Source organism: Eschrichtius robustus, chromosome 15, assembly GCF_028021215.1.
Source record: "Eschrichtius robustus isolate mEscRob2 chromosome 15, mEscRob2.pri, whole genome shotgun sequence".
In the NCBI taxonomy this organism is placed as follows: Eukaryota; Metazoa; Chordata; class Mammalia; order Artiodactyla; family Eschrichtiidae; genus Eschrichtius; species Eschrichtius robustus.
This window is the reverse complement of record NC_090838.1, coordinates 88,952,979-88,974,085: the sequence shown is the minus strand read 5'-3', so window position 1 is coordinate 88,974,085 and position 21,107 is coordinate 88,952,979. Positions and strand designations below refer to the sequence as shown.

The 21,107-nt window shown below is 45.9% G+C and overlaps 1 protein-coding gene across 3 annotated transcripts in view; it reads left to right on the top strand.

Annotated features, from left to right (window-relative positions):
- AFF3 (ALF transcription elongation factor 3) overlaps positions 1-21,107 on the top strand; it is a 558,847-nt gene that overhangs the window by 77,790 nt on the left and 459,950 nt on the right. For 2 of the 3 annotated variants that reach the window (XM_068564632.1, XM_068564631.1), the window contains exons 2-4: positions 12,106-12,226; positions 13,253-13,565; positions 13,695-14,080. In XM_068564632.1, coding sequence (XP_068420733.1) covers positions 12,106-12,226; positions 13,253-13,565; positions 13,695-14,080 — 820 coding nt within the window. Of the gene's footprint in view, positions 1-12,105; positions 12,227-12,717; positions 12,782-13,252; positions 13,566-13,694; positions 14,081-21,107 lie in introns of those variants that run through there. The other variant, XM_068564633.1, reaches the window with a different exon arrangement.

Below are 21,107 nucleotides of genomic sequence, written 5' to 3'. Positions count from 1 at the left end.
TAAATTTATCCTAATATCACAGAGCTACTTACGTTACCGGTGACATTGGGCTTCCTCTGTTGTGTACGGGCATATGTGGGAAACATAAAAAGAGACAGAAAGAGCAAGAGCTGAGGGAAGAGGAAAGCAGAGGAGGAGGAGGACGTGACGTTTAAGAGGACATGAAGCAAACGTGTTGTCAGAACAGACTTAGTGAGTGTCCCCTTTGAAGCGTTTCTTAAAGAATCGTGAGAGTTATCATGTGTAAGCAGCCCCGTAATATATAATATTCTGAAAGTTCTAGGGAATCAAATAAAATAGTTTTATGATAGATTGCATGTCTAGTTGGAATGGGGAAACGTGTAAGTGATACAGCAGCCATGGGAGGACCCCTTGGTTTTCTGACACTGTGTTTATATGGATATTTAGAATCAATCATCTTTAGTGTCACTAGCACAGAATGAATTATAGAAATGTAGAGTTCAAATAATTCATAATTCTCAACATCTTCCTCTAAGTCAAGCATAATTGACTACAGAATTTTCACCCTGGGAAGATGGAGAAACGTCCTCAGGAGTCTGTGTCAAGGTGTGGGCCACAGACTAGCCGGCACTTTGTATATAGTGAGCATTAACGGAACATTTTTTGAATAAAAATATATTATTTTTAAAACTTAAATTGTCTTTAATATTCAGAACTTATGCAGAACTTAGAATTTTGATTCTAACAGTTATTGTTTAGAATAACGTTTCCATTTTCTAAGTCCTACTTTTTCGTTGAAGAAAGGTCTTTATCTGTAAAATGAGCATAGGATCTGTTCATGACACACAGATTTTATTTCATTATGTATATTCATTTACTAAAATGTTGTGTTTTGCATAAATAAGGGGTACATAACAGGTTTGTAGAGAGGGATAAATATGAAAACAAATACAACTTTCTTTATAAACTCTCCAGCACCAGACAGTTGCCCAATATTGGCATTATTATGATTCTCATTATTGTATTCTACAACCATAAAGAATATTTTAGGATCCAGGATCTGAGTGGATTTTCATTCTGTTTGTTCAAATCGTGGAATATGTATAGGCCACATTTTGATAAGGAAGGAGAAAGAAGATTAAACAACCACTGAGCATCTATTTTTAAAGCATTGTGCTCATTGCCACCTCTGTGCTAGGCAGTATTCTAGGTGCTGGAAATACAGAAAGTACACATAGGCCCTCTGCTTGTGGAACTAACCATTTAATGGAGGATTCAGATAATTAGTACAAGAAATGTGATGTGGAGGAGACCGTAGGTTTCTATGTAGGAGTTATGAAGGGCCCCCTGGGTCTGTTGGGGGCGTCAGGGAATGTTTCTGAGAGGGAAACCCCGCTAAGCTGAGACCTCCAGGGGTCGGGAGGAGGGGGCCAGGTGGAGAGCCGAGGTGCTGAAGGCACAGAGAATAACACACACCTGGGCTCAGAGATTGGGGGAATTGAGGGCTGACAGTGGGGAGAGAACAGGGGCCAGGTCCTGCCAGGCTGTGGATGCCAGAGTTGGATTCTGTCCAAGGGCAGGGTGGGACCCGAGCGGTGACATGATCAAATCTCTGTTTCAGAAGCCCCACTCTGGCTTGACTCTGGAGGAGCCGTTGGACTGGGGCAGGAAGAACAGCTGGGGGACCCTTTGGGAGGCACTGCCACCGTCTGGAGAGAGCCCAGGGTGGCCTGGACTGAGGAGCGGGCGGTGGAAGAGAGAGCTGGACCAATCTGAGTGACCTTGACAGTGCTGGGGACTGATTGGAGATGAGGGGCCGTGGCATGGGAAACGATGGAGCCAAGCTGATTCCCGCCTTTCTGGCCCGAGCAACGAGGTGGCTAGTGGTGCTGATGTGGGCAAACAGAATGGAGGCGGAGGCCGAGGCCGGGGTGGGAGGCGGAGGTGCGCTCGGGAGACCGACTCTGTGTGTCTGTGGGAAACCTGACTTGGGGAGACCATGTGGATGGTTGGATAGTTGGGTCTGGAGCGGAGAAGAGAGACGTGGGTGCCCCTTGGAGCCTTGCACGTGTCATCAACGTGAAAATGGCACCTGCAGGCAAGGAATGCACGACATCACCCAGGAAGAGGCCAGGCCTGGAGCCTGGAGTGACAGCACATTTTGCAGGAGCGGCGCAGGAAGAGAAACAGGCAGGCACGCTCGGGAGTAGCGCGAGAGGCAGGAGGAAAACAAGCTTGCAGCCCCACAGCCTGGGGAGAGAGCTCATGGAGGTGGCATTGGCCGTGCGGGGGGCTGGGCAGTGAGGAGTGTCCGTGGAGGCCCCGCGAGGAGGTGGGGGACCTTGCTGTGAACGCAGATCACATGGGTTTCGGAAAACGAGGCATTGGTGAGAGAGCAGCTCTGCAGAAATCTGTGTCTCATAAAGAGCAACAGCCCGAGGAGGGCAGGGGGTCAGGGAAGGCGCCTCATTTTCTTTCCTTCCTTTTTTCTTTTTTAAAGCTGACGGACTTGAAGGGGTTTATTTGCTGTGGAGAAAAAGCCAGTGGAGACCCAGATGGTGACCAAATAGGGGGAAGCGCATCTGTGGGGAGGTGGAGGGTGGATGGAAGGTGGGGAGTAAACGGAAGGGGCTTCAGAGCCCAGGGGGGCGGGTCCTCGTGGCGAGGAGGAAGGATTGGCCCTGAGGGAGGAGAAGGGGAGGCCCGGGGTCCAGGTGAGGCGGGCGGAGGACAGGACGTTGAGGGGGCCTCTGCCTGGGGGCTTCTGTTCCTCAGTGACCGAGGAAGGGAGCCCTGGGCCTCACACTCCAGTCCTGCTTCCCTGGGGACCATGGAGGCGCCATCCTCGGGGGGAGTCTGCATTCCCTTTCAGTCCTGAGGATCACTACTGTCTTATTTCCCTCTTTGCCGCATGCTTTACCCACCGAGACTTCTGGCCGAGCTGGATAAAGTGCCTTGTACCAAAAGAAGCCATTCTCATCGTCAAAGCAGGGCCTCCTTCCCTCCCAGATGATGGTTGAGTCCGTTTTGGTAGTTTCTACCTGTGTTGTCCACATGGAAGATCCTCACGGTTGGCCCGTCTGCTCAGATGTGGGAAGGTGTTTGAGGCCGTGCCTGTCCCTTTAACACCCTCTCCGTAAGGGGAGCTCTCTTTGCTTTCATCCTAGCCTGGGGCTCATTTTGTACCTAAGGAGCCCAAGCTGACTCTTACCTGCCTTCGGAGATTCCCCTTCAGCAGGTCAGTCTGTATCTCGGTCATGGTTCTGGGAGGAAACGAAGTTGAGGAGTCGGGCTCAGGAAGAGCCGGAGCCATGAGTTCATGGCTGGTGTTTGGGGTCGCAGGGCTTTCCTCGTCGAGGAGCCTGACCCATCGGAAACGTCAGGAAGTTATACAAGGGGACTCGGCCACCCTTCTGCCCCCCAACGTGGGCACCACGCGCATGACCCTGAGGGGCCGCGCAGGGGTGCTTTGGGAGAGCATCCTGGTTACAACATAGGCACGCTGGAAAATAGGACCCATCCTGTGTACGGCTTTAAAACCCTAGGAGCTGAAGTTTAGCAACTGACGCGGTAAAGTGAAAATGAAATTTCACTGAGCATTTAGTGGAGGAAAAGTAATTTATTGGCTCTACCATGAAAAGCCCTGGGAGTAGGCGTCCTTCTCACCCTGGACGCCAGTGATGGGTGTGCTGCTCTGTGCTGCGGGCTGCAAGTGGGCTCTTTGGAATAGCATAGTAGGGACTTCGCAGGTGGGTCTCATTTGGTCATGTTACTGCTTTTGTGAGGCTCTGCTGTGTCTTTATATTCTACCAAGGAGAAGATGGTAAATCAGGGTAATTGCTTCATCCCAAGGCACTTTTATATTGTAAAGCAAAGAGGTCCTGTTAAGAAACTCAAATTAACTTCGGCTGTTGATACTATATGGAGAGCCTCTTTGAAAGCTGCTTGTCACACAGCCTGGCGGTTTATCACGGAACAATTCCATTAGAACCTGACACTTGTTCTCAAGGCACCAAGACTTAGGATCCCTCAGGAAAAGCATTTAACCCTTGGCAATGCAAAGCTGTCATTTATCTGTCATCTCTCTAAAAACTCACTGGAGCATGTTTACGAGAGAGATTTGGAGCCGTCATCATTTCCACTGAATTAGAAATAGATTTGGGCTTCAGTAAATAGTCAAGAAACAGTAAAGTGTCCAGGCCCATACTGCAGAAGTGGCCTGGCTCTGCTAGTTCCATTATAAAATGCACTTACCGTGGTATTCCATAATTCTCAAGGAGCTCACTGAACAGAATTCAGCGACTGGAGTATTAGTTAATTGCTAGTGCTGACTCATTTGAATTGCTTATCCCAGTTCTATTTTATAGGCTTTAGAAGAATTGTTAAGGTTCATGTATATCCACCAAGGAGGCTTAGCAGACCTTAGAAGAATGAACTGAAATTGTCACGATCTGAAAATTAACACCCTTCTGCCTGGCATTTACAAACAAAGGATGGGGGTACCATTTGTCAAGGCCCGTCAGTGAGCAGGTTCCCCAGGGAGCCAGGCCAGCAGAGTCGAAGAATTCAGTCTCCGGTGCCAGACTGCCTGGCTTCAGACCCAGGCATTGTCTCTCACTGGCTGTGGGCATTGGACAAGTTAGTTAACCTCAGGGCCTCTCGTTTCTTCATGGGTGGACGGGGAAATGTCTCTTGGGGTTTTAAAGACTCTTAAATGAAATAATGCACGTGAAGTCCTTCGTACAGTGGCTGCATATAGTAATAAAGGGAAATTGGCATTAGCAAAATTTAATATGGGCCTGATGGGTCTGAGATGATGGTATAGATCATCCAAAAAGGCTAGTTTTCGTTGGAATATATACCCGCTAAATTTTCCTGTGGGCGTCTGTTACTTTATGACTCCCTTCAATTTCCTAGTTTCACAAAAGCTGTGGTACAGGAGAAGTGATTATGGCACAAACCAGCCTCAATTCTGTTCGCATTCTTGTAGAACAGATCGGCAGCCCTAAGGCAGAGATCTGTAAATGCTCTGAGTTTCAAGATTGAATTAAGATTGCGACAGCCTTTGCGTTCAGAGACAAACGAGTAAGGTTGGGCTGACCTTTTCAAGATGGTGGAAGTAATCAAGGGGGCGATGCTTCCAAAGCTTGTGGTGAGCCAGAGGCATAAAGCTGTTGGGGGAAAACCGAGTGAACAGGCATGGGAACTGGAATTCGGTGACTCAAAGCGAAAAGCCTGGTGTAAGTGAGCAGGGTCCTAGTAATGTTCTTTAGGATGTAAGGGTTCGTCGTATGCGCTGCTGGCCAGTCCTCACTCCCCAGCAGGTCTTTAACCACCAGCCTCACCACCACCACTGCTGTCACCACGACCACAGTCACCATCATCGCCACCGTCACCATCACCACCACCACCACCACCACCACCACCACCATCACCAGCACCATAGCTACCACAGCTCGGGGGCTTGATGGACCCCAGTTGGGAGCGTCCTTGCTTCCTCACCAGTCTCTGTCTCCAGCCCCGTCCTCTCAGCCTGACTTGCCTCTATCACCCACTCCCTCCCTGACCACCCTTCTGCCCCCCAGTCCACTGGCTCTGACTGCAGACCAAGGAAGGAATTTGCGAGTAAACTTCAGCAACCTTGCTTTTCCCCGATTTAAGGAAGGATCACTGGTCTTTTAGTACTTGCTTCATAAATAACAGGAGATGTTAATTAGCTTGACCCGTTAAATCTAAAGCAGTTGTCGTCATTTTGGAGCGTGTGATCACGTTTCCTTAATGATGCACAGTTGCTGATGTTACCGCCCGGAAAAACAGGAGCGTGTCTGCGGAACATTCTTCCCTTCTTCGCTGGGTGCCTCCTCTTCTTCCCGTTGGCCCTTGTGACCTCAGCCCTCACCCTGGGGGCGGGTGAGCACGGCATCCATCCCAGGACTGTCAGCAGATTGTCTCCTCTGTGGTCCAGCTGATCGCGGCCCGCCCTGATGCAAACTGCAAGGAAAGGGCGAGTGAGTCTGGGAGTCTCCTTTCATTCTCCCCTGCGTCCATCCTTCACTTATGCACTCCCAGCCGAGCCTGCTTTCAGGAAGGGATCAGGTAAACTTATTCACGGTGAGGTAGTTTAGCAGTGGAGCAGACCAAAGAAATGAAGCTTTGAATGTGGAATTCCAAGTGGCTAAAGAAGTAAGATGGTGTAGTGAGGGCAAAGGTCACCTCCTCTGAATACTCTCAAAGGCCACTTAATAGTAATTTATGCATCTTGTGCTTCTGAGTCCTCCCTCTTCCCTTCCCTCTCCTCCACCTGCCCCTTTCTCAAGACCCAGCTCAAAGGAGCTCTCTTGCAGGACGCAATCCTGGCTCCTTCTGCATGCCGGACCACAGGATGTTAACATTCTCTGCTTAGAAGGGCCCCTTCCTCTCCTCGCCCTGGTCCCCTAGACTGTTAGCTTCTCAGCAGCAGGATAGGCTGGTTGCAGCCCTAATGATCTTCCCAGTATCTGACACAAGGGCATTCGGGAGGCATTCAGAAATGCTTTTGGACTAAAGTGAATTGTAGTTCTGCTATTTGAGGAGGACAGTAGTTTTTAAACATGGAGAACATGATAACTTTATCCAAAAGATAGGTGAAAGGTTTCTCATTCTCTTTTTTGTTTTTTTATTGGAGTATAGTTGTTTTACAATGTTGTGTTAGTTTCTGCTGTACAGTGAAGTGAGTCAGCTATATGTATACATATGTCCCCTCCCTCTTGGACCTCCCCCCGCAATCCCACCCATCTAGGTCACCACGGAGCACCGAGCTGAGCTCCCTGTGCTGTACAGCAGGTTCCCACTAGCTAGCTATTTTACACATGGTAGTGCATTTATGTCAAACCTAACCTCCCAATTCATCCCACCCTCCCCTTCCCCCGCTGTGTCCACACGTCCATTCTCTACATCTCCGTCTCTATTCCTGCCCCGTAAATAGGTTCATCTCATTCTCTTCTCCTTGAATTCACTCGTTTCCTAGATCCCAACCCTGGAGATACACCAGTAGGTAGAATAATGGGGTTTTTTTTGTTTGTTTGTTTGTTTGTTTTTGGTTTGTTTTTTTAAGGATGAAACACTTTGATGATTCCAGTCAAGGGGTGCAATGAACCACATATACCCTTGGCTGAAAGCCTTTGTCATGGGAAATGCAGTTTGTTTGAAGCGAGTGGTCAGATTTGAACGGGCTGCACGTGATTCAGTGCAGGAAGGAGGACGGCAGAGTCTCTCTCTGGCCAGTGGATCTGCTGGGTCAGATCTGGGGCTCAGTTGCAGAGGCCGCTGTGCCAACTCCAGTGCCTTCCCTCCAGGAGGGCAGCTTGGGCACAGATTGGAGTTGGCTGATGCCTGGGTCGGATCCGGTGAAAGTGATGACACTGTCAGCCCTAGCAGGCTTACTCTGTAGAATCTGTAATTTCTTTATTCACTCACCCGTCCTCCATTCCTCTATTCTGTAGTACATGGATATCCTTTTCGTATGGGTGCTGTGGAAAGAGACTGATTTTTGTTTTTCGTTGTTTTGGGAGTATAAAAATAACAGCCCAGCCTTTGTTCCAGAATTCTTCTTTTACTTCTGTCTGAAGGAGAGAGGACGTCCCTTTGTTTCACTCGCCCTGCTTAGCTTTGCTGTGGCTCACATTCACAACTGATGGACACTGGGCTTGTAGACACCAGGGTTTAGGAAGTGTGGCCACTTCTTGGCTCTTAGGTAGGTCCTGTCTCCTGGATGGACCTGAAGAAAGTACTTTGGACATTGCTGTTCCTTCCACATGATGTCTTCTTCACGACATTGTTTTGATGATCAAACTCTTATCCTAAGTTCCTCGATCTTTAAAAAAGTTAACCTAGGAGTATCTACCAGCTTTGTCTTTCTTCAAGGGACATTGTAAGGATAACGAAGAGACATAGATGTGAAATGTTTTGAGCTCAGTGGAAGGGAGAAGACTTGAGGCTCAAAGGTATTACTGTTATTTAGTTCCATCAGTTCACCTGGTGCAGTGGAGTTAAAGTGCTTGGATGTTTTTCCCCCACTTTAAAAAAATTTGAGTTTTTTTTTACACATCTTAACATTGAAGTACTGCTGTGCCCCCTTCCCCCAGCGCCAGACTCGTTCACAGGAACGGTTCTGACCAGTCCTTTCGGGCCGCACTGTCGTTGTGACAGGGGGAGGAAGTGGCTGTCCCACCTTTGAGAGAAAAAAAAAACCTGCTCACAGCTCAGCTTTCCCAAGTAAAATGGCCATGGCGCCTGCAGTGGGCGAGAGTCCATTTGTTTCTTTTTTACCAAACGGCAGAATCCCCGGTTTCAGAATGTGGAATCACATTTTCTGGGAATGCTATACATCTGCAATAAATAATAAATAGTCTCGTAGCAGTTGGCTGCCTCTACTTTCATGCAAAACAAATGAATACATTTGGTGACATCCATTTGAAGAGTGTGATTCTTGTAATTGTCACAGAAAGAAGGAACCACCTCACAGACGATAGAGATTTTACCGTCTGCTAGTAACAAAGGAACATAACTCATAACACGAGGCTCTTACTGAGTTTAATGGATGTATTAGCATGCCAGGAATTGGAATTCTCTACTACAACCATCCCCAGGGAAGCTGACCTGACTCGCAGCACGTCAGGGAGAAGGTTCCTTTGCTTGTAGAGCAAATGGCCTGGCGCTCATATTGCTGGGATGGCAGAAGAGGGAAGAGGGCTGAGTTTTAATGGTGTAGGCGTGCTCCAGGATTGTGACAACCTGCCCAGACCTCACTTGTGATCAGTGGAACGGCGGACTCGCTGTCGAGAAGGTACTGTCTTTATGAGTCAGAAAAGGTAAAAGTTCAGACGCTTGGGGAGAGATGATGGCTGGCAAGTCCAGGCTTTCTCTCCCAGTGACATTTGCTTTGTGCAGGTGACATTTTAGCTTCCTGGGCCTGACGTGACGGGTTGGGGGTTGTGGTTCTTGTTCAGGATAAGGAGTGGGTGGGTTCCTGTTAGGAGGTGCTGAATGCTCAGTGGAAGCGGCAGAGCTGAGAAACCCGAGGAAAGGCAGTCAAGAAGTCTTGCCTCTTGTGCAGGGTTTCCTTTGCCCTCCTCTGGACAAGGGGGACGGTCGTCATCTTCGGTCATTCCGGTTTCAGCTGATGGTGTGGAGGGCACGGCCTGGCACAGGCATCGTGGTGGTCCCATGAGAGGTGGCCAGTGCGTTTCTGTTAGTAGCTCATGTGGAGGTGGTCCTGAGGGTGTTCAGTCCTCCTCGTATCAGAGGCCATAGGCTGGGCGTGCCAGCGGGACCTCATTAGAGAACTTTACCCAGCGGTGGTCTGCATCCGGGAGTGCTTTTGGTTGTCTTCCAGCTTAAAGGGGTTGGGAAATGAGGCAGGTTTACTTAAGGAGTGCTTCCCCCTCACCTCCGTCTTCTCCATATTTGGAAGTGATCCTTGACCTTGGAAATGCTGTGAGTCGGATACCTGCCTCATTGATGTGGGCTTGTATCCTAATGCCTCTGTCTTAAACATCCAAGTCACGTTGCAAAGTAGGTAGGGTTTCGAAATGTATCTTCATTGCTACACTCTGCATTGTTCCTGACCTTTTCTTCACATGTCCCGTGCCCTTTGGACCCTGATGTCTTGTGCCCTTTCTCCCTGGCCTTTGGGAAAAAGCTGACAAACTCGTGCGCACTAAGGTGCTGAGGGCTGATCAGGTGTAAAGTGTTTTCCCTTCTTGTGGTGTCTACATTTCTTGCAGGGGTGAAGACATCTTAAACCAGAGGAGTGACTCTCTAGTTGTGGAATTTCAGTCGTCAGCCAGCAGATGCAGGAGGTATTATATTGGGTATGGGGGCTTCTCAGAAGCCTGGAAATCATCCTAAATGACCACCTGCTCCATGTTACATCAGGCCACTTCGTGCATCACACCAGTCTTGTGTGTTTGGTTGGCTTGACCTGGCTGAGGACAGCAAGCATGTCTGTGGGAGCATCTGTGCCTGGAGTTGCACACAGTAGGTGCTTCACGATAGGTACAGTAGGTGCTGTACCTATCGGAGAGGAGGAGAAGTACGATGCATGCAATGCAAGCTTGTTTTTCTGATTGCAATTGCTGGTTTTGGTCCAGAAATTAGCCAGTTCATAGAAAACCCGCAGTGCCTCTCTTGGCTACAGCCCACTTCATGCCCATCCACAGCATGAGTTGTGTATCCTCAGAACGGTCTCCATTTGAAATCCATGGAATGTTCACGAAAGCTGGGGTTTCATATTGCAGAAGCATATTGCCCTGCAAGCAGGGCAGGACAGTTGTACCCTGTCCTTTGAATCTGAAGCCTGGCTCTGTGATTGAGTGTCATTCCCATCTCGTGCCTCCCTTATGCCAGTCACTGTCACCACGGCCACCCCGGAGAGTTTCCAGTGACTGTGGGGTTGGAGCGGTGAGCCTCGCCGTTGGGAGGCTGGGGCTGCAGCCTCCCTTTACATGAAGGTCACTGCTTGGACTCCCAAATCGAATAACTTTGGGTAATGTCCTAAGGCTGAATTAAAATGCTAATAGGCTACATGTTCTGGGTATTTTAACCTTCCCTGATCTGAAATTTAAATGAAATGCCTTAGGTGCTCTCAGAGTCTTGCCAGAAGCATGTTTAGCATCACCCCTTAGACAGTGAATTTAAAATATACCCTGGCCACGCGGGCAGAGCTAGGAAGATATGCAATATTTATTTTATGATCATTTTATTTGCGTCCTCTACAGCAACATGACACAAGTATGCTCTTTTACTCGAGATAGCAATTTACCTGAAACATAACAAAACAAAACCCCAAACCTCACTATTTTTTAAGTTTCTTTGAACCTGCAGATTCTCTCCTTATCAACAACATTTAATAGCAGTACATTGGATTTGGGGCACCTGAAGCTATCCCAAAGCCCTTTTGTACATTTCCTTCACATTTAAACCTTGTAACAACACCATGAAGACATTGGGCTGCAGAGAGATTGCATGGCGTTTTCGTCATCATATCACTGGTTATGGCAGGACCACGGTCAGGACGTGGCTGTCCTGGCTCCCAGCTCCAGCCTCTGCCCACTAGATCAAGCTTGAGCTCTAAGCAAAGTGATGACAAGCTCGCTTAAACTAAATGCGTCTGCTTGAAATGCACACGGTGCTCATTTGGAGGACATGGCAGTTCCTCACAAGGGGTAGTGTTAGTTCCATTGTCTACACTGGGGCCAGATTTCTCTGTCTACTGAGCTGAAAAGACAAGTCTATCTCCTTCTGTCCCTTAAGTCACTTCCTTATTATTAGTTGAATTAGCCTTTTTGTTTTTTCCTTACTAGGAGGAAGGAACACTGTTTTTTCCTCAAGTCCTTCTAGTTATCTGGTTTCTGGTCACTTTGTCATTATATCTTGGGAGAATGGATATTAATTTTCTGGCGCAAAAAGGCTGAGTTCCTTGATGGCATACCATGTTTCAATTTCCGTCCTCTCTCTCGTTGCCTACCCCCCTTCCTCTTAGCACATTTTTCATAGTGAGGAAGAGGGATCGTGTGAAATATATCAGAAGGAAGGATGGATTCAGTAGGAGTTTGAGGACTTGACTGATTAGCAGAGATCAGAAGGAGGCTCATAACCGTGAAAACCACTGCAGCATGGAGTTTTAACAGCTCTTTGGGGACCTAGTTAATGAAAGAATCACTACAGAAACACAGCCATGCAAAAAAAAAAAAAAAGAAAGAAAAGAGAAGGAGCATTTCCATATAACACTCTGGGGCCATGTCATAAGAGGAAATACGCTCATAATTTCTATTTACACATCTCTGTAATTACCTTCTGCTTGAAGACTATTTTCAGTCTTCTCCTGTCAAAGTTGCTTAGATATTTCCTCTTTCACACATCAGGCAGAGAGGTCTAGTACTGGTTGCAGCTTGTCCTAAGGACTTTTTTTTCCTCCCGAAGAATGGAATTCTCAGACACCCGAGCCATACTGCTTGATTAGACTGGCTTTCATCTGATCCATGTTCCCGTTACCATTGCCATTTGCCCGTGAATCAGACCTCTGCATTCAGGTGAATGTTGCATTGAGCATTACCTTTAACTTTTTCGTGTGTGGTTGTTCTCTCTTCTTTTTCCCTGATGCAGTGTCTATGAACCAGATAGAAACGTGTTACGGAGGAAAGAACGAGAAAGAAGAAATCAGGAAACTCAGCAGGATGATGGCGCGTTTAATTCAAGTTACTCCCTCTTTAGTGAACCCTACAAGGTAGATGGTTTTCACTTGTTCATCTCCACCCCTCATCCCTCCCTCTAACCCCGACGGCAGTCTTGACTACGGGAATTGGCCAACCAAACTTCAGACAGCTCAGCCCCTAAGGGTGGGGTCTTCTCCCACGAATTTTGATGCCTCTTTCACATGTCTTTACTGGCTAGTCCCTCAATGGAATATAACTTTTGTTTAAGATGGAGATCTGCGTGCTGTGACTTTTATCAATAATTGACTTCATCTCTGCATCTTTGCAAACATTGAGTTTGCAAAGTCAATGCCATTTGTTGTGTTTCCTAAGCTATTAGGAAACAACCACTAAAAAGAGGTTGGGTTACATATTTGTCACACACAGATCATGCTAGGAGCAGGGTACTTGATAGGGCTCATAAGAAAGGAAATGTTGGATTGTTTCTCATTTATACCAAAGGCCAGAAATATAACTTTGCTTGCAAAATGAAGTAGCTCCCCAGATTTCATTCCTATTTCAGGCTGCTTGGAACCTGGGGATGGTTCAGGCCGAGGGCTTCCTGCAGACTGAACCCCACACTCACTGTAAGCTTCTCTCTGATTTCTTTTGCCCGTCCCTCTGGGTTTCTAACAAGAATAATTCTATATTTAGAAATTGGAAGCAAAATAATTTGAGGCAAATCTGAATTTTCAAGGAAAGCTTGCAGTGGGATGAAAAAGAAAAAGGAAAAGAAAATCTAGTCTTGGAAAGACTTAATCCAGACCAGGTTGTGAAGTTGCAATCGTAAATTTCCTGATTTCCTTGGCTGTGGCACAGTACCAAGGAGAGATGCTTCATTCATGCCCTCTGAGGCCATTAGCTGCAGTCCAGTCCTAGTGAGATACAGAGTGTTGACAGACGTCTTCAGAGACGCTGACCATTTTGATGGAATCTCTGAGCTCTCATTCTGAATGTGGCAACCCTGGCTCTTCTAGCAGTGAAGGCGCCTCTCCATCATTTCCCGTGTTTCCATTGTCTGTAACAGGAGTATGGATGTTATGTTCTTCTTTTTCCAGACTAACAAGGGGGATGAGCTCTCCAACCGGCTCCAGAACACTTTAGGCAATTACGATGAAATGAAAGACTTTTTAACGGATAGATCGAATCAGAGTCATCTCGTTGGCGTTCCCAAACCTGGGGTTCCTCAGGCTCCCGTGAACAAGATTGACGAGCATTTTGTTGCAGATTCGAGAGCCCAGACCCAGCCTGCATCCGTCTGCAGCACCACGTCCTCCACCCCAGCAGTGGTCCCTGGGCAGCAGAGTAAGAGGGGCACCGTGGGCTGGCAGAAGGCCGGGCACCCACCGTCCGATGGCCAACAGAGAGCAAGTAAGCACGGACACAGGACGCTTGATTTGAACAGATCTGCTCACCCAGAGAACCATAATAAAAACCCTAACCCCTGTGTCTCGAGCCCCTCATCCTCATCTTCCTCTTCTTCTTCTTCTTCCAAATCAGCACAACAGGGCTCTCTCAGGACCTTGCTTGGAGATGGTGTTGGCAGACAGCAGCCGCGGACCAAACAGGTGTGCAACGTCGAGGTGGGTCTTCAGACCCAGGACAGGCCACCTGCTATGGGAGCCAAGCACAGCGGCAGTGGCCACTGTGTTCAGAACTTTCCTCCATCCCTGGCTTCAAAACCTAGCCTCGTCCAGCAGAAACCGACTGCCTATGTGCGACCGATGGATGGCCAAGATCAGGCTCCCGATGAGTCTCCGAAGCTGAAGTCGTCCACAGAGACCAGCGTGCACTGTGCGTCATACAGGGGAGCCTCGGGCACCAAGCCAGAGTCCGCCAGAGCCAAGGCCAAGCTTTCCAAGTTCAGCATCCCCAAACAAGGAGAGGTGAGTCTCTTCTCACCACCACTTACACGCATCCGAGTAGTTTCAAGGGACGACCTGACTAGTTGTAAATTCCATTCCCATGCATCTTTATTTCAGTGTGTGACTGATGTCATGTGGGATTTGTAGCCATCAATATGGAAGGATGGACACATCCATAATGATTTCTTAAAATCTCAAATTGATTATAATCAGAATATTTTTAAGTACCAACAAATGCTGTTGTGGTGTGTCTGTGTTAGTTCAGGAAGGAATGCCTCCGTCAGTATAGTTCAAGGGTTTTTTTTTTTGTGCACAAGCCAATGTTGTCAGAGATTTTATACACTGGAATAAAAGCATGTCAAAGCTTTTAGTATGTAAAGAGGTTAATTTTTGTGTAAAAGAGTTCAGAAATTCAACGTTTTTGTCAGTTTTGAAATGTTTCAGGACAAACATCACAAGGTAGACCTCATCATGAGTTTTAAAGTAATTGTTAAATGATTCAGTATTGAATATGGTGATTATTCAGATGTTTCAGGTGTCCCATCCATGTTAAAATATTTGAGATCCGGGTTGGTTGTTGCTAATCAAGTGAGAATTCTCCTTGTCCTGTAAAAATGATCTTAGGTTATACGAAGAGAGTGAAATATTTTAGTTCAGAATCTTCTGGTTTACATTTTGAGTTTATTCTAAGGTGTTTTTTCACTGCATTACAAAATACATAGGATGGATGTATGGACTGTTAGACTTCAAAACAAGTAAATTACAATCACAGAGGTAGCAAAGAGGCTGCGGTCACTTGAACAGTACATCTGGATGGAAAATGAGGTTTTGTTTGAGAAAAGCACATCTCGTACTCTATTCCAAATTGATGACAGTTGTCCAGAGCACGTGAAGAAAAAATATGACTGCACATTTGTTTTGTTTTGTTTTGTTTTGCTGTGATATGGTATACCAACTAAAATACAACGTGAGCTCCAGAACATTGTACTTAGGAACTGTTCACTTTTTTTTTTTTTTTTGATATATTCTTTTCTAAAGATGGAATAACAGTGTGGCCAGAATATTCTTTGTATCTTAATTTGATCTAGTAACCAAACGAAACAAATGATTTGACATTTCTCATTGCCTGTCCAACAAGGCTGAGCTTTACCCATTTCTGAGCTCTCATCTCAGAAAGCGCCCGGCACCCATTGGGAGATCAATGTATTCCCCTTAGAGAAGACACATTTATTACTCTGAGATGTTTACACAGGTTCTCATGAGGAAATTAAGTGACGTGTATACCGGTAACTTCTTTTGATTATTCATTTATGATGGATCCCAAAAATTGTTAATTAGGAATTAATGGAAGCAAAACGTAAGTTCTGCAAGCATTTATGTTTTTAAAAGTTTGTAGGAAACACATGTAGTTACCCTCTGACAGAACTGAATTCGTCAAGCTCTTGATTTTTGTTTTCCTCATCAAATAGCCTGTACCAGCCAATAAAGCATGACTCATTTTTGAACAGAGGTGACTTGTAACCACCAGGATTCCCTTTATAATTTTAATCCCCAGTGATTCCTTGTTAAAATGATTTTTATGTACCAAAGAAACTCCAAGTTTATTAGGTAACAATTTATTTACTTTGGAACCTGATGAGTTGATAAAGCTCTGGTGGAAAGCCCGTTTTTGACAACCAGGGCAGCCTTATGTGGTTAACTCTACAGTTTCATTAGGCTTTTGGGTATGTCCTTGATCACGTGGACACTTCCAGGATGCCCTTTCAGGACCCTCGATTGCAAATGATACCCTGTACAGGTGTTGGGTAATCACAGAAAGAGGGAAATGCCTGAGATAGAGGGTCATGCTGAGAGAAATTAGAGGTTTTATACAGTAAGTGTTTCATTTCCCTCCATGACATTGAACTCTCCTAACATTCTGTCAATACGAGGTATATTTCAAAGAGGCCAATCATACATTGATAGAAAAGAAGTAAGAAGAAGTGTTGTTTGTGGAACAAAGTTATAGTTGGTGGGGTGGTGGTGGTGGTTTGTTTTTTTTTTTTTTTTTTGGTGGGGGAGGGTATACAGTCCTTATTTTAGCCCAAAGCTTTGCATATTATGGACACTCTGGTAATTTGAATCTTGTAAATCTTGTGTGTTCAAACAGTCCACAATTATAATAACAACATGCCTCTTTCCCAGTGGGCAACAGGGTGCTACCTGGAAGTTTGAAAGTTATGCTTCCTAGCCTTCAGACTCAAAGGGTTTGTTGGTTGGTTGGTTGGTTTCTTTACAGTACCCAAGGGATTAAGAAATAACCTTTTGCAGATGTATCATGCAGTATTTATAGGACGTTTCTATAAAGCCACAATCATAATAGAAATGGAAGAATTTTATCAACTAATTGGATTTGAGGGAATATTTGCTTTTATTTTTTTGGAGGGTTTAAGACAGTGTGGCAAACTGTTTAAAAAAATGTTGATGCCTATATATTTTTTAAACAGATACCACCTCTATGAAAATGTCCTTTCATTAGTACTGACATTGATTTCCACTGAGAGAGGGAACGTGTGTTTTAGGAAAATTGACAGAGGAGATGACTTGAAGGGAACTTACATTACCTGACTACACTTTTTCAGGATGTTAGCTGGAGAGCAAGACTTAAGACAGTGTGAAGAATTTGGGGGCTAAAAGGAAGCATTGGGTAAAAACGACATGAAGACAAGGGAAGTGAAAATATAGCTGTATGACACTGGATAGGGTTGTTCCCCATAAGAAAATCAAATCAATGGCTAGGTGTAATGTGGTGTGAGAAATTAAAAAAAAAAAAATTGAAGATGTGATCTCTGCCTCCAAGAAATTTACATGAATTGAATAAATTAGACTCCAGCACTTCACTTTTAATTTGCAATTTCTCTCACAGTCCAGACAAAATTTAAAATTGGGCTTCTAAAAATAAAAAATAAATAAAATTGGGCTTCTCGGCCTAAGAGAATTCCCTCACCTTCATAGCCCTTATAGTAGAGAAAGATTCTCTGCTATTTTTTTAAATTGAGAATTTGTGAATCTCTCTTGTCTGATTTTGCACTTGGTAAATCCTTCATTCTTTCCAACACGTGCACTCTGTCAGCTGCTGTGGCGAATCATTTGTTATCATTCTTTCATCTTCAATAATAGGTAATTAGTGTAGAGAAATTCAGTGCAATTTGATGTGGAAGTGAAGGCCCTCAAGGGAATTCCTTAACTGATACACCTGCCTCTTGGCTGGCTTTCCCCAGCTCAGTTTTGTGTTAATGAAAAACATAATTTTGTTTTTGTAGCTGAGTCTTTCATTCCTGACGTCACCCCTCATTAAGTGAGCCTTCCGTGGCCTGCCACTTGGAAGGGTGACTCCTGTTAGGTAGGAGACGGGGGCCTTAAGGAATGGCTGAAGCAGGCATTCTAGAACGTTCCAGGGCAGGGCACACTGAATCTTGTTTCCAGTTGAAGTGAATTATTTTTTGTCTCACACACACACAATTAATATTTAGCCCTTAACGTGTGGCATATAATTTACTGTTAACCTAGAGGGGCAGATATAGGTTGTGGGACCCAACATTTATACCGTCTTGGGGGTCCTGTTTAGGAAATAAAGAATACGGAAATATTTTACACTTGAAATATTTCTTTTAATATGTGGAAATTTATTTATTTTGGCTGCGTTGGGTCTTCATTGCTGCGCATGGGCTTTCTCTAGTTGCGGCGAGGGGGGGCTACTCTTCGTTGCATTGCACGGGCTTCTCATTGCGTTGGCTTCTCTTGTTGCGGAGCACGGGCTCTAGGCGCGCGGGCTTCAGTAGTTGTGGCACGTGGGCTCAGTAGTTGCGGCTCACAGGCTCTAGAGCGCAGGCTCAGTAGTTGTGGCGCACAGGCTTAGTTGCTCCGTGGCATGTGGGATCTTCCTGAACTGGGGCTCGAACCTGTGTCCCCTGCATTGGCAGGTGGATTCTTAACCACAGAGCCACCAGGGAAGTCCCCACACTTGAAATGTTTACAAAAACATAGAGAAACACATTTTTAGGGCCCCTCTTGGGACCTTGGAGGAACCTTGGCTCCAGAGCCCCTGAAGCTTATGCATCATTAGTTTCACAGTGCCTGTCTTTGGCTCATGGACTAGTAAGACGTTGTTATTTGAAATAGGATAAGAAATTATCTCAAATGGTAATTTTAGATGGGAAAAGAGTGCTTTATATGAGTCTCAAATTTGTTAGAAATAAAAAATACATATTTATATGCTAGGTGCTATAGGCAAGGCAGAAATGGGGTAATGCTATAAAAAGAGCCTAATAATGCAGTGCCGTGGAGATAAAATATGGGTCTCAGCCTATGAAATCAGTTCGTTTGGCACATTACAGCTTCAGCAGTGGCGTTCTGAAACACACGTGTTTTAGTTCCTGTTTGCTATTAATTTAATAAACGGCAGTGACTTAAACTGCTCTTGCAGAGCACTTGAAGAGCTGGGAAAAGTAGGCCTTTGCAAAGCCGGGGAAGGAAGGAAACCAGTGACTGCCGCCCCTCCCTGTAGCTTAGTCAGTGAAGGGGAAAGAGGCACCTACATTTGAATATCAATTAATAGACTGTATGTTAGGAGTTTTCGTAGGGGTTGACAGTTCATCCACAAGAACACAGTGACCATTTTTGGTTGATCAAATTTCTGTTTGTTAAAAGAAGTCGTTATATGGTTTAAGATGTATTGATTAATCATAGCATTTTCATGATGGGCATTTTAAAATCACCATTTATACCACGAATAAAGAGCAGAAAGGTGAAGCACTGTGATTTCATAAAATAGCTTTTCTAGAAAAGCAATTAACTGATTTTTTTGAAGTTCACAGAAGAGAAATGAGGTAGGCTTCCTATGTCCTGTCACTCTCGGTTACCTTTGTATGAAAGTGGATTTCTTCCAAATGAAAGTTGGCACCAGCCTGTCAAAGGAAAAAGGCATCTGCAAAGAAATGTGTACATTACATATGCATGCCAGTCTAAATTTCTTAATTACGTTTGAGCTGTTGTTTTCAAATCCAAGGGTGCTCTCTGATTGCTCCCTGATGGAATGAGGGTCCCTGTCTGTTCTGGTCTCATCGTCACCATCACCATGGCCTCCTTCACAGTGTGGCTTAGCAGTGGCATCGATGGTTACTCTCTGTGTGTCTTCCTCTCCACAAAATGAGCATCTTCCACGCACTCAGCCAGGATGCGGAGAACTGGTACCGCTTGGACTTAGAAGTGAAGACTCACAATTTTGATCTCAGATATGGGATGAAAGCACTTGTTTTCCATCTTAATTTTACTTTTTAAAAAAAAACTTTTTATTTATTTATTTTTTGGCTGTGTTGGGTCTTCGTTTCCATGCGAGGGCTCTCTCTAGCTGCGGCAGGCGGGGGCCACTCTTCATCGCGGCGCGCGGGCCTCTCACCGTCGCGGCCTCTCTCGTGGCGGAGCACAGGCTCCAGACGCGCAGGCTCAGTAGTTGTGGCTCGCGGGCCCGGCTGCTCCGCGGCACGTGGGATCCTCCCAGACCAGGGCTCAAGCCCACGTGCCCTGCATTGGCAGGCAGATTCTCAACCACTGTGCCACCAGGGAAGCCCTGTTTTCCATCTTATGCGTGGGTCATGCTGTAGGCCAGAGCGAAGGCTGGCAAGTGGAAATGTTTCCGTAGTTGTTGGTGCTCTTACGCTTGGTCACTGGGGCCCTAAAAGGTAAAGCACTCAAATCACTTAAGAGTAACTTCGGTTGCTACGATCTTTTATTGAAACCGATGAAGAAAGCCTATTAAAATTTGTCCTGTGGTGAGAAGAAGGTGCCGGTGGCTTTTTCCGTCCCCCGCTTTCCCCACTGGCTCCGTTAGATTCACGTTATAAAGCTGAGTCTTCCCGCCTTGAGGTGGGAAGCTGCTCGCAGCAGTGGAGGCGTTGTGGGCGGGACCCAGATGGAGGTGGTTGGCAAGCCCCACTTCACTTTCCCCGTGTATTTTCTCTGTTCTCATAAAGCTTCCTGTCCCAGAAAGCATGTAGATGGATGACAGGGCTGTTTTCCCCTAAACTGCAACCTTGTGGGTGTTATTCCAGACCTGGGGCTAATTGAGAGCTTGAGGCTTGTGAGTTTGGAGCCACTTGAAAGGATGATGTGTGGTCCGGCATCTCCCCCGCCCTAGAGAAAGGGTCACTCCACAGTCCAGTGAGGAAAGCCTCTTCTTTTGAGTTTCATCCTTTCTTGGTCAGAAGGCACACGCAGGCTGGCGCGGAGCTCCGTGGAATGGCCAGGGCTCTGGACGCCTGCAAAGACTGGCTTCCCATCCTGGTTCTGTCGTTTGTTAGCTGTGTGGCCGGGAGCCAGGGGTTGAACTTCGCCTCCGTTTCCTTCCTTGTGAAGTGGAGAGAATGATAATATCTGCTTGACAGAGTTAACCGGAGGGAGGAGTAGATGAGATAAAGTATGTAATGTGCTTTAGCACAGTGATATCACGGTAAGCATTCAAAAAATACTGGCTACATTATTCTTATTTGAAATGCCCCTGAAACAACAAAAGCAAACAAGATATACGAATGAGGGTATTATTAGCAGTGGTTTTGCATGTGTGTGTGTGTGTGTGTGTGTGCGCGTGTGTGTGTGTGTGTGTATGTGTGAGTTGGAGAGACAGAGGCCCCATGATGAGAGGTGGGAGGAGAAAGAAAAATAAAACTCTGCAAGTTCTTTTGTGTTTATTTTGTTAAAAGTAACTGCGGTCCTGAAGACTGAGATTATCCTGGATTAATACAGCAAAGCCTGAGTGACACGACTCTCCCTTATTTAACAGTTAGCCCCCTCCTGAGACTTTATTGCCAAGTCTGGGATGGAATTTCTCCTTCTGTGTATTCGGCTTTGCTGAGCTATTATTATCTGCCGTGGACCACATCATACTTGAGCTTTATTTCCAGTTAAATGAAATAGAAAATGAACAAGACTGGGGCTGAGAAGAAAACATTAACATTTTCAGGTAGCAAGTATTTAGAATGACTCATTGAAATAGATCTCTTTGAAGGCACAG